The sequence below is a fragment of the Octopus bimaculoides genome, chromosome 6 (genome assembly GCF_001194135.2).
Source record: "Octopus bimaculoides isolate UCB-OBI-ISO-001 chromosome 6, ASM119413v2, whole genome shotgun sequence".
NCBI lineage: Eukaryota > Metazoa > Mollusca > Cephalopoda > Octopoda > Octopodidae > Octopus > Octopus bimaculoides.
In genome coordinates this window covers 5,212,079-5,225,032 of record NC_068986.1, presented here as the reverse complement: position 1 = coordinate 5,225,032, position 12,954 = coordinate 5,212,079, and the positions used below count along the sequence as shown (strand labels likewise).

General features: G+C 36.0%; 1 protein-coding gene across 1 annotated transcript in view; it reads left to right on the top strand.

The window, feature by feature from the left end:
- Positions 1-682: 682 nt before the first annotated feature.
- The window catches only part of LOC106879176 (ester hydrolase C11orf54 homolog), a 16,257-nt gene continuing 3,985 nt past the window's right edge, over positions 683-12,954 (top strand). Inside the window, exons 1-7 of the mRNA XM_014928624.2 lie at positions 683-902; positions 5,108-5,206; positions 5,786-5,859; positions 6,696-6,797; positions 8,129-8,197; positions 9,784-9,870; positions 12,462-12,611. Coding sequence (XP_014784110.1) covers positions 827-902; positions 5,108-5,206; positions 5,786-5,859; positions 6,696-6,797; positions 8,129-8,197; positions 9,784-9,870; positions 12,462-12,611 — 657 coding nt within the window. The 5' untranslated portion in view covers positions 683-826. The remainder of the gene's footprint in view (positions 903-5,107; positions 5,207-5,785; positions 5,860-6,695; positions 6,798-8,128; positions 8,198-9,783; positions 9,871-12,461; positions 12,612-12,954) is intronic.

The following is a 12,954-nucleotide window of genomic DNA, read 5'->3' as shown; positions in this document are numbered from 1 at the left end:
GTGACAACTAGCTGGGGCTGCCTGCTGGAGCCTAGTAGCAGATATAAAAAGGGGAACTTGACATGACGATCAGTCGGAGGCTGACACTCGTTGATGCTGCATCGAAGAGGCCAGGGAATAGAAGAAAGACGACATGCACCCAACACCAGAGCTGAAGACACCTCCGAAAGGAGGGGCCCCGCCACGTCAAAACGGTAGAGGAGTAGGGGCCGAAACCGGACGTGGTTCCTCCTGATGATGTCTTGAGCTAACTGGATCCTTCCTATAAAGGAGCTGTTGTGGTAGCAGACCACGAAACATGGTTGAAATTCCTGCGTAAAACAGCGCACTGTGTTCCAACGCATAACATTCAAGATCAGGGTCATGCAACATTTGATAAAATCTAAAAACGACTCGCCGAAGCAACAGACGAGGTATTTGAACAGTTGTTTCTTCGCCTGCAACTTTTAATAGCTATAAAACACAAGGGAATGCAGCTGCAGTAGCACATGGCCCACATAATATTTGTTGGAGGAGTAGGATTAAGATTACATTCACACTTTACAATCAGAATTTTATTCGCTTCCTGCTAATTTCAATAAAATACTGTTTATTAACTTATATGTAATTTGGGACACGTACAAAAAAAAAAAAAAAATTTTTTTAACAATAGCAGAAATGTTCATGTATTTATTTTTTGTTTGCAGGCCAACATCCGGGGATTCATAAAAGTTAGGAAATGTCACGTTGCTTTTATCTCTTGAATATCTTTCTTTTGAGTACATGACAAATAATATTATCAATAATCAGTATCTTCAGGACAATAAGGCAATCACATACTAAAACGATGGCAGTGGAATTGTCAGATCCTCCATCCATAAAATTGCCATTAAAAATACCCGACGAGGCTGAGTTAGTTTCAGGTAAATTTATTAATTCATTTTTAATTCCAGGCTATTCTGCATTTTGTTGATTATCGAAATATTTATGCTCATTGAAGAATCTCATATACTGAATTATTCCAACTTATTCGGTTAGAAAATATAGTTACAATGCCTGTTAATTACATAACGGTTTACGAAGATGTTACCGGTAAATAAATTCACTAGAGATAAGAACGAAATTTGTCTAGAGCCTCACTATACCGTCTTATATAAGAGAAAATGGTATATTGTAGTCCTAGGTACCCCTACAAAGATGGGACAGTCACAGCTCGAATTCCTTTTATCAAAGTTTGACCTAGGGTGGATAAACAACACCGACAACTCGGCAGTAGTCTGAAAGTAGTTAATATTTAAACGTTGACAGAAAACACATTTTAAGTATCAAACCATTCTTAGCATTACTTTAGTTTTACATGCTATTATTGTTTAATATTTACACAAAACGCGACACAATTTTCAGGGTTACCGTTTTTTTTTTAAGTATTTTGTATCGATATTTTTTAAACAAATGCTAATTATATCACGTGACTGATATCAAATTTTTATAACAGTCCAAACAACACAAGTCAGTCTCTTTCACTCGGTTCTATGAGCAGACCCAAGGTGAAAAGCATCTTCGGATGTGTTAACAAAAGTATCCTTCCTTTCCCTTTAGACAGTAGTGTTTGAGGGAAATTTGGCTGCTATCGCAGCTCGAACAAATACACAAGGGCTCCCTCATTGAATCGTAACTTCTCACGAGAATATAAACACAGTTTTAATTGTAGAAAGACGTGATATGTTTTTGGTAAGGAGCAAAAAATGTCAACTAAACGTATTATTAGTTTTGTCATATCGACATTACGTTCCTTGTGTTAAGTAGTTGAGATAGTGGCCCAATCTCCCTCAAAATCACGTTTTCGTTGTAGATAAAGACTTATCGGATAGTATAATTGCTAGAAAAAGGAAAGAAAACAAGACAGTCATGGATGGAAGTCCTTCGACAATAGCTTTTCTCTATCAGTGATAACCTGGAGCCAAACACATTAAAACAAGTTGTACACGAGTGCGTTATCGTCTGCTCCAGTACTAAAATACAAGTTAAAAACTAGCGGAGTCATCATTGTTAAAACCAAATGAATTGGAGCAAGTAAAAGACAAAACAAAATTTTTAAAAATTAACTGATTGTACTACATAAAGAAGAGTACAAAATATCTGAAGTAGTTAAAGTTTTATCTGTAGATTAAACTATAATTAAATCAAGTGGCTCTAAACCGGTACGTTCCTGAAACTTGATCTGCTTGACGAAAGACAAACTGACAAACTTTAAAATGAATGCAAGTACGGTGGCTTGCAGTCTTTCTTGTCGCACTGCCTCCCTACAACATGAAATAAAAACAAAATATTATACAAGACAAACGTAATGGTTTCAGCAGATGAAAGCGGTGTAATTAAAATTGAGACAAACAATAACGGGGAATGTAAAAATTTAAATTGGTTTTTCTTAAACAACCGAAACGAACGAAGGCTTTGCGTCACCTCTAACTTTTTATTTTTTGTCTATTATTTTTTTCCACATTAATCTTCAGGTTTCTAAAGTTTGAATACTAGAGATTCCAATTGTGCAGAAGAAAACTTCAAAACTTACATTTTTGTCCTTTCACCTCCCCTACTAACAAGATATACAAAACACTTATCTTGAGAAAATATATCCCCTACAAGTGACAGTTTTAATTTTAACCAAGGGAAATATTTCTTACTGTGCATACATTTCTCTATCTTTTCATCATATTATATAAAGTACATTTCGAATTTATTTATTCCCATCACGAAGTGTATACAGTTTTATATTACATTGACAAAAAAAAAAAAAACGAAAAATAACTGAGCACACTAAACGTTTGTTCTCTTCAGCAGTAAACTTAGTTGTAACAGTGTCCTTCAATAGCTTATCTCCTGCAAAAGATAAGCTATTTGATTTCTCTCAGAAAATTCCCCCCACAAAAGAAGTGGGATCCTAAATCCAAGGTGCCATGTAAAAAACATTGGTGTGGATGTTGGTGCCACATGAAAAGCTCTGGTGCTGGTGCCAAGTAAAAAAACACTGGTGATAGTGCCATGTAAAAAGCACCCAGTATATTCTGTTAAGTGGTTGGCATTAGAAAGGGCATCAACCATAAAAACCAGGTGAAAACAGACAATGGATCCTGGTGTAGCCCCTGGCCTTGCCAGTTCCTGTGAAGCCATCCAACCCATGCCAGCATGAAGAACAGGTGTATTTTAGCACAGTGCACTAAACGACTTCAGCAGACATTTATTATCAAGTGGGTAATTAAGACTGATACAATTACAAGCAGACGTAGAATTTGAATTAATTTATTTGAAAAATATTTAGTATCATAATTTCCAGTGGAACTAGACAAGTCTTTATCTGCTGCATGGCTAGCCCCAAAGTTTTATTAATGATTTTGTGATAGATAAGAAGCTTGCTTCCCAATCACATGGTTTCAGGTTCTGCCCCACTGCGTAGCTTTGTATTCATTTTGAATATTTTGTGAAAACATGTCTGGCCAAGGGAAAATATTCTTTTCTACGCTAGGCACAAGGCCCAAAATTTTTGGGGAGAGGTCCAGTCGAATCCATCAACCCCAATACATATTGGTACTTAATTTATCAACCCTGAAAGGATGAAAGGCAAAGTCAACCTCAGCAGAATTTGAACTCAAAATGTAAAGACAGACAAAACACTGCTAAGCATTTCGCCCGGCGTGATAATGTTTATACCAGCTCACCGCATTACATAATGATTTCAAGTTTTTGCCAAAATGGCAACATAGGGGAGAGGAGTAAGTTGATTACATCGACCCTAGTGCGTATTTAATTGACCTAGAAAGGATGAAAGGCAAAGTCGATCTCAGTGGAATTTGAACTCAGAACGTAGCAGCAGATGAAATGGTCAAGGGAAAATATTACCTTGCTTGGAAACATACTAGGGTTAGCAACAGGGTATTTGGCTGTAGAAAATCTACCTCAGTAAGCAATATCTGACCCATACAAGCATGGAAAAGTGGACTTTAGAATGATGCTATTTGTTCTCACACACTCTGCTGAGGACATGCATAAGCTCGCAAGGAATGAAGCCAGTATGCTCCGCTGGATGTGTAATGTCAGTGTACATACATGACAGAGTGTAAGCACTTTGAGAGTAAAGTTGGATTTAAGAAGCATCAGATGTGGAGTGCAAGAGAGATGACTGTGCTGGTATGGTCATGTGTTGCGAATGAATGAGGATAACTGTGTGAAAAAGTGTCACACCCTAGCAATTGAGGAAACCTGTTGAGGGAAGAGGTAGACCCAGGAAAATCTGGGATGAGGTGGTGAAGCATGACCTTCGAACATTGGGCCTTACTGAGGCAATGAATAGTGACCGAGACCTTTGGAGATATGTTGTACTTGAGAAGACCTGACAAGCCAAGTGAGACCATAACCCATGGCCTATACTAGTAAGTGTAACCAGCCCACTTATAAGTACCCGTCATTCGTTGGACATTAAACTTTGTTTGCGAAGACCTGTTGAGGCAAGTGAAACCAAAATTGCTGACAAGGCCGATGATAGTACCACCTGATTGGCACTCGTGCCAGTGGAACGTTAAAAGCACCATCCAAGTGTGATCGTTGCCTGGGCTGCTGACTGGCTCCTGTGTTGGTGGCACGTAAAAAGCACCATTCAAGCGTGATCATTGCCAGGGTCGCTTAACTGGCACATGTGCCAGTGGCATGTGGAAAACAACATTTGAGCATGGTCATTGCCAGTACCACTGGACTGGCTCCCGTGCAGGTAGCACGTAAAAAATACCTTTTGAGTGTGGTCGTTACCAGAACCACCTGGCTGGCCCTTGTGCCAGTGGCATGTGAAAGCACCCACTACACTCTCAGATTGGTTGGCATTAGGAAGGGCATCCAGCTGTAGAAACTTTGTCAGATCAGATTAGAGCCTGGTGCAGCCTTCTAGCTTACCGGTCCTCAGTCAAACTATCCAGCCCATGCCAGCATGGAAAGTGGACATTAAACGACGATGATGATGATGATGATGATGATGATGAAACCCAAACTGAAGAATCTAAAAGAAATAAAAAGTTTACTATATAATTTATATTTGTGTATTGCAAGCTGATTATTGTGTATTTTCAAACCTTTATTTCAGTTTTGTCCAAGGGGTTATTAAAGAATTTTCAAGATGTGTCTGTCAACATTGTTGACTGCCCTGATTTGAGAGAGAAACCATTTCAATTGGCTGCTGAAGGTAAACCATATTTATTTATACTATTTAACTTTCAATCCTTGTTCATGAACATCACAGCAACAAACACTATCGCCACAGCTCTTCTTTTTTCTTCTCTACTCTTCCTCATCCTCTATCCAGGTGGTAGACTTAATTCATCAGCAGTCCTTTCACCTGTAAGCATTTAAGGTCAGATCTCTAGTCTGAGGATATCTTCTTTCTATTAGTCATTGTGGCCTTGATAATGGTCATAGACTCTAGACATCTTCCTCTGACAAAGCCATTAAAAAAACAGAATACCAAAATCTTCATTGTCATACATTGTTTCCTTTTCTTCCCCCTCACCTATCTTCTCTTCTAGATATCCTTATATTGGCAGAAGAATATGCTTATGTATTAATAAGAAAAAATACTTTTCTTTTCTTTTTGGAGTTGATAAACTCTGTGAATATTTTTAAATGATTAAAGAAAATGTTCAGTAAATTAAATTTCTGTTTAAGGATCCATAGCTTTTGTTTTTTTAGCTCCTTTCTTGAAAAATGTGAGTGTACACTTCAATTTAAACCATGACTTCAGTTAGTTTCTGTTTTAACATTCCAGGTATATGCGGAAATCCTTGTGTTGCTGACATTGGAGGTCCTCCTTTTCTTCTTCCCACTGTCCATAAAGAAAAGGTTTGTTCTTAATTATTTTAAATTAGTGAAAGTAAACTAAACCTCCAGCAGTTATCCATTGTTGAATGACTTTTTAAAGCACTTTACTACTTATTGAATGTATTCTGCTAATAATGAGCCATGGCTACATGGTTAAGAAGTTTGCTTCCCAATCACATAGTTTTGGGTTCAGTCCCATTGCATGGCACTTTAGCACTTTAGGCAGGTATCTTCTACTATAGCCTCAAGCTGACCAAAGATTTGTGAGTGGATTTAGTTGAGGGAAACTGACTGAAAGAAACTTGTCGTGTGTGTGTGTATGTGTGTGTGTGTATATATATATATATATATATATATACACACACACACACACACACATATATATATATATATATATATATACACACACACACATATATATATATATACACACACACACACACATATATATATATATATATATATATACACACACACACACACACACATACATGTGTATGTATGTGTACATTTGACTATAGTTTTAAATGAGCATTATCATCATCATTCAAGTGGTGTTACATGTTTCTAATCTTCCATGAAAACATGTCCAGCCATGGGAGAAATATGTATCTTGACTGAAAACACCTTTTGAGTGTAGTCATTGCCAGAACCACCTGGCTGGCTCTTGTGCCAGTGGCACGTGAAAGCACCCACTACACTTGTACAAAAGTATTTTTAACTATTGTCTCAACTCTTATATTTGAAATTATTAAGGAATTGAATAGTTAAATAGTTTTGAATTATTAAAGAAATGAATATAAATGTATGTAACATGACAAACTATTAAATAATTTTGTTTTTGAATTTTGTTACAGATTTATAATATTAAAACAATATCTGAAATTTCTGGTCAACAAGATGGATTTTTCATTGGTGCTGGAGCTGGCCCAGCTCATTTGATAGGGGTTAATTCTGAGGTAAGTATTCTCTCTTTTCATTTACATGTGTGTGTTTGCACAGGCAAAGCTGAGTTGTTCTGGGTTCGATCCCACTATGGGGCACCTTGGACAAGTGTTTTCTACTACAGCCCAAGGACAACCAATGTTTTGGAAGTGACTTTGTTTGATCAAAGTTGTACAAAGCTCATTGTGTGTGTATATGTCTATGTAAATGTTTACATTCTGTGCTTCTCTAAAAAAATCGGTCACATTATTGACATTAATGTCAAAGTTTGATGGTGAAAGGTTTGATTGTACCACCTTATGGATCCTCCTTCTTGGTCTCTTCAACATAGCTGAATTCAAGAGAGGTGAGACAGAGAGAGAAACTGCCCCAATAATTGACTTGTACTTTATTTATCAACTCCATAAGGAGGAAAGGCAATATTGACCTCTGCAAGATTTAAACTAAAAGGGCAGAGTGTCTGAACAAATACTACCTACAAGGCAATCTATCCAAGTACTAGGTTTAACATAATTCCTTATACTCCACCTCCAAAATATGAAGCCTTGTGTCTATGTTAGAACTCATTTTTATTAACTTTACATTGCTTCAGTATCAATTCAATTAGTTATAACTCTCCCCCATATTTCACACTTTGTGATTAAAAGCAAAATTCAGCAGTAACAAAACAAACAAACAAATAAAAAATATTCTAGAAATATCTAAATGTTGCAGTTAGATCATAGAAGAGCCATTGTAGCCATTTAAAAACACACAAAATTTGCTGAATTCACTTTTCATCTTTTTCTTGAAGTGTGAAAATGTTTGTTGCATAAGTGCAATCTGGTTACTGATATGCATCTATGGATGGGTTGCAGTTGTGGCACCAGCATGAGAAAAATTGTCATGTCCTTAAAGTGACTAGAGTCTTCTCAATCTTATGCGGTCTCTGAACAAATGCCAGTCACTTCACAAAGTGTATTGCATATATCTTATTGTGGCACCGCTGCAAGCAAAGTTGTCTTGCCCTTTGTGGAATTAAGGAGCCCTCTCTACTGAATGAAGGTGTGAGTAGAAGGGAGTGATGACCAAGAATGTGACAGGAGAGAGTTTGAGTGCGTGTGATGTGAGAAATAATGATGGGATGGTAGGATTGGGGAAAAGGTGGACAGAGTATGACAGCTATATGTTGGTTCTTGGTAAGGACATCAAATAGAAAAACAGCATGAGCAGTTTGATGGGATATCAATAAAGATGTGTTACTGTAAAAGAGAGCAACTGGTAGGTAGTGATCTACCATGATGTATTTATAACTGTACTTTAGTGTCATGGTGACTGATGATGAAATCTATGAATTATGTTGTAGATGATGTGCAATGTGAACCTAAATAAACCAGATGGGTGTCAGACTTACATCGCAAAGGTCAATCCTGAGGTGAGAAGTTTTTAAAAAAATTACTGAGGATGTTGTTTCTCATATTGCTGTCCCTGTTGTGATTGTTGTCACTATTGTTGTTGTTTTGTTGTGTCCTTTGTTGTTTAACTCCAGGTCAGCTCTTACTGAGCAGATTTATCAAAAGAATTTCCCATCATGATTATCCTGTGTTTTTTTGTTTTGTTTTTAAGTAGTGGATTACCATTCTTAGAAGTACACAATGGTAAATGTAATTCATTACTTGAAGTTTCCAAGAATGACACAAGTGGATGCATGTTTGAATGTGTTTTAATTTCCCAAATAAAGACTAGAGAAATTGTCTTTCATCATGGTGGTATTTTGCATGGTTAGGATGCAAATATCTGATATGCAGTAGAATTATTTTTCTTCAAAGTGTAGGTACCATCTTTGATCAGTAAACAAAGGCTGATTAGTCAGTAGTGACAACAAATAACTTTGTTTAGTTCCTAATTCACTGTGATACAGTATTAATGATAGGATGCATTTAAATTTTCTCTTTTACATCAGTATCCCTATATCTTTTTAGCTGTAAATTTACACTGTGTTGAAGCCTTCTGGATGGCTTTTGTACTCCTAACCACTTAACCATGAAAGGAGTAGTGTACATTGGTGACCTTAGAGATCTTTATTCAGGGCCTCTACAGAGAAAAAGGGACTCTAGAATTCAAAAGAATCTGTATGGGAAATAATGTCAATAAAATCCAAAGAGTTTTTCTAGGTGTCAGTATGTGAGGAGTAAGGTAGGTCTAATGTTTCAGGAGACCTCTGATTTAGCAGACCTTTCCAATCCTCACAGCAATGAAAATCTATTGACACTTATGAATCCTTTTTGGAGAATATGGTAAGCTTGCAGTATTAGATGGGATGAGATGCATATAATTTGCCAGATGTGCATTCTATCTGAATGAAATATTGATTATGTAACAGTTTAATATTAAAAGAATATGGAATCATAAGCAGTAAATGTTGAAAAGAAGACTTGTTTAATAAATTGTTGATGTATAATACTTTCATCATAGTTACTAAATAATTGATTAAAAAAATACTGTATTTATAATGAAAATTTTTCTTCGTTAAGCATTATTATGACTTGGGGTGATAGAGTATAATCTATCAACTGGTTTAATGCCACCATCTGTCCATTAAATGTTTTAACAAGGTCCACTCTTTTGCAAGTATTTGGGCTATTTCTCTGTTTTAAGACTAACTTCCACCCTTCCTTCCACCTGTCTTAGAGGCCCTGAAAAGTGTCATGACTCTACCATTCTTCCCATTTAACCCTTTAGCATTCACATTGCTGTGTCAAATGTAATGCTCGTTTATTCACATTAGTTAGAATTAATCATGTATTATCCTATAGCTTTGAAATTTTGATGAAGTAACTTTATTTTTAGACTGACATTGTTGGTTTGGTGGAGATGCCAGACCTGGCCTGTTTGAACATAAAACATGTAGAATATTTTGGCTGGATATAGCCCATTTAAATGCTAAATAGTTAAACCATTAAAAAAAGCATTATTATAATGATTTGTTTCTATCTTTTTATTTGAAATTTTCATTTTTAGAATGGTTGCTTTAATCTAAAACAAATTGAACATTCAAGTTTTATGTTAATGGCTAATTTACTTTGCTGTGAAGGTAAACAGGGAAAGGTAATAATTCTTTTCACTTTATTATCAAATCACACAAATATTATTTGATCCATTCCTCTAACGCAATTGTTTTTTTAGAATGAATGTTTTATTTGTAGACAATTTTTTTCTCTTGTAAAAAATAAGTATAAGAAGATAAAATTGAATTTATTTTAGGATTTTGTAATAATGAAATATTTGGAGAAACTGGTTCTAAAATTAGCATAAATTTTATTGTTTATAAGTTTTAAAAGGAACATGGAGTTGTTGTCATTGTCATCATTGTCACTGATTTACATTTACTTTTCTATGCTTGTATGAACTGGGTGATATTTCTGAGGTAGTGTTTTATGGCTGGAAGCCCTGCCTATTGCCTCTCAATTTAGTCTTCTCTTATGACATACAGGGACATAATGTACCTATTCTAAATCTGAAATACACACAGTAAAGGTTTTAAAACACACATGAAATCATAAGCAGTGAATATAAAAAAGACAAAAATTATTCGCTCTGTGTACAGTGAGATCTGAAATAATAATTTGTTTGATAGTGTTACATTGAGAAGCAGTAAATTTGATTTATAATGTTTAGATATAGCAGATGTGCATCATCATCATCACTGCTGCGACTGCCTTTAACATCTACTTTTCCATGTTTGCATGAGTCAGATGAGCAGTTTAGAGAGTTCATTACAAAGTAGGGACAGCTTTGATAATGTATAGGTTGGGTTTATATTAAAATGAAGAACCACGGATACTATTTTACTAGTTTAATAATTGCAAAAGTTCTTAACTAGGAACAAAAGAAACTCTACATCACATTTGTTACCCAGAAAAGGTGTTTAATAGGTTCCGATCTTTTGTGGTTTGGTGGGATGTGTGGTGAGGATTAGTAGTTGATTAAGGTATGATGAATGTGCAGAAGAAATTGATATCAAGGTCATACATGAAATGGAGGGTCTATGAATTGGTTAGATGGCTTGTTAAATGTAGTTGATACTTGCTCTTATTTAGGGTGACCTACTTAGTGCTTTGGAAGATGTCAGTGAAAGTATAGTAACTGGAGCAAGTAACAGTGGAAGAGATTCAGCTGGCAACAAAAGGATTCTATCTTTCTTTCTCTCTGTTTCCACAAAAAGATTGGATGAAGCTCATGTAATGTGTGAAGTTGCTTGCTTCAAAGATCTGGGTAATGATTATACATATATGAAGGCTGGAGAGAAATAAGACAGTTATGATATGTTGGACCTGCAGTGTTAGTTAAATTGCATGGAAGACAGAACATGTAGGCTTAGGGAGTAACTCGATATCAAAATCTTCAGCACAAGAAATTTCTGCACTGGTAGGTATAGATGCATAATGAGAATAGGTGATATGCATTGAAAAAAAATATAAATGCAATGTATTGACAGAAGTATTTATGGAGGAGGAAGACTCAAGGAGGATATGAAAAGTGGTGAGATTAAATCTGAGGATATCGGGTCTTACATATGAAGAGTTGCAGGACAGTTGAATGGCAATTTAACAAACTGCTGACTCATTCAACCCATTCTATCTGGAATATCAGTTGATGAACTGTAACTATTACCAATAACAGATACATTTAGGATTTTATTAGATTTTATCTGTTATTGTGCAAGGGCTGAGTAAATTAAAATTTTTTTAAAAATTATTTTTTCATTGAACAACCAAATAGAAACAAAATTTTCTGGAATGATACGTATTGGAAAATAGGTAACAATTAGTTGATCTTGAGGATTATGATGCCAATGTCAACAATTGCAGTTGCTGCTACTGCTGTGTTCTATAACTATACAATTCCTTCTTCAAAATGTCACTTCAGCGATATTTATGGCATTGTAAACTGTAATAAGAAACAGCTTCACTAATACTCTTTTACTTGTTTCAGTCATTTGACTGCGGCCATGCTGGAGCACCGCCTTTAGTCGAGTAAATCGACCCCAGGACTTATTCTTTGGAAGCCTAGTACTTATTCTATCAGTCTCTTTTGCCGAACCGCTAAGTTACAGGGACGTAAACGCATCAGCATCGGTTGTCAAGCGATGTTGGGGGGACAAACACAGACACACAAACATACAAACACATACATATATATATATATATACATATATACGACGGACTTCTTTCAGTTTCCGTCTACCAAATCCACTCACAAGGCTTTGGTCAGCCCAAGGCTATAGTAGAAGACACTTGCCCAAGGTGCCACGCAGTGAGACTGAACCCAGAACCATGTGGTTGGTAAGCAAGCTACTTACCACACAGCCACTCCCGCGCCTATACATAATAAATGCAGTATGACATTTATTAAAGCACTGAGTGAATAGTTATCTACTTTGTAAATATCAATAAAGTATACTGTGGCAGTGACAATGTTAATAACAGCATTGATAACATATGTATGCATGCAAGCATAAATGACAGCATAATTAGTTGCTGTTGATAATTAGCATATGTCAGTTTAATTATCACACACCTACTGTTTATGTAAGATGAATAAAATACATTGGCAATGATATACTAAAATAGAAATATCTATGTATTGAATAATTGGAATTGTTCAATTAATTTCAGAGATTGTGATTTTATTTTCAGGTAATCGAAGTGAAAGCGAGCAAGCGCATTGGTGATGATAATTTTCCCACAGCAATTCGGAAAACTTTAAAGTCTCAATATGGCAGTGAACCTGTAGCATTAGGTGGTGTATTTATCATAGAAAATGGTAAAGCTAAGCTTCATATTATGGTAAGCTCTTTCTATTTTGAAGAATACTTTTTGTCTGATCCAATTATTTGCACTTGTTATTGACATTATGAAATTGTCTCAGTACCTTAAAAGTTTTTCTTAAACAGACATAAGGTGCCATGTTGACAGAATCATTAGTTTTTTCTATTATTATTAAGCGCCCTTTTAAAGCCTAGCCAGGCTTATGGGCCCGGTTTCCCGGTTTCTATGGCGTATATGTTTCCCCCCAGCTGGACGGGACGCCAGTCCATCGCAGCCTTACTCAAGAAACAGGAAGAAAGAGTGAGAGAAAGTTGGGACGAGAGAGTACAACAGGGGTCGCCACCACTCCCTGCCGGAGCCT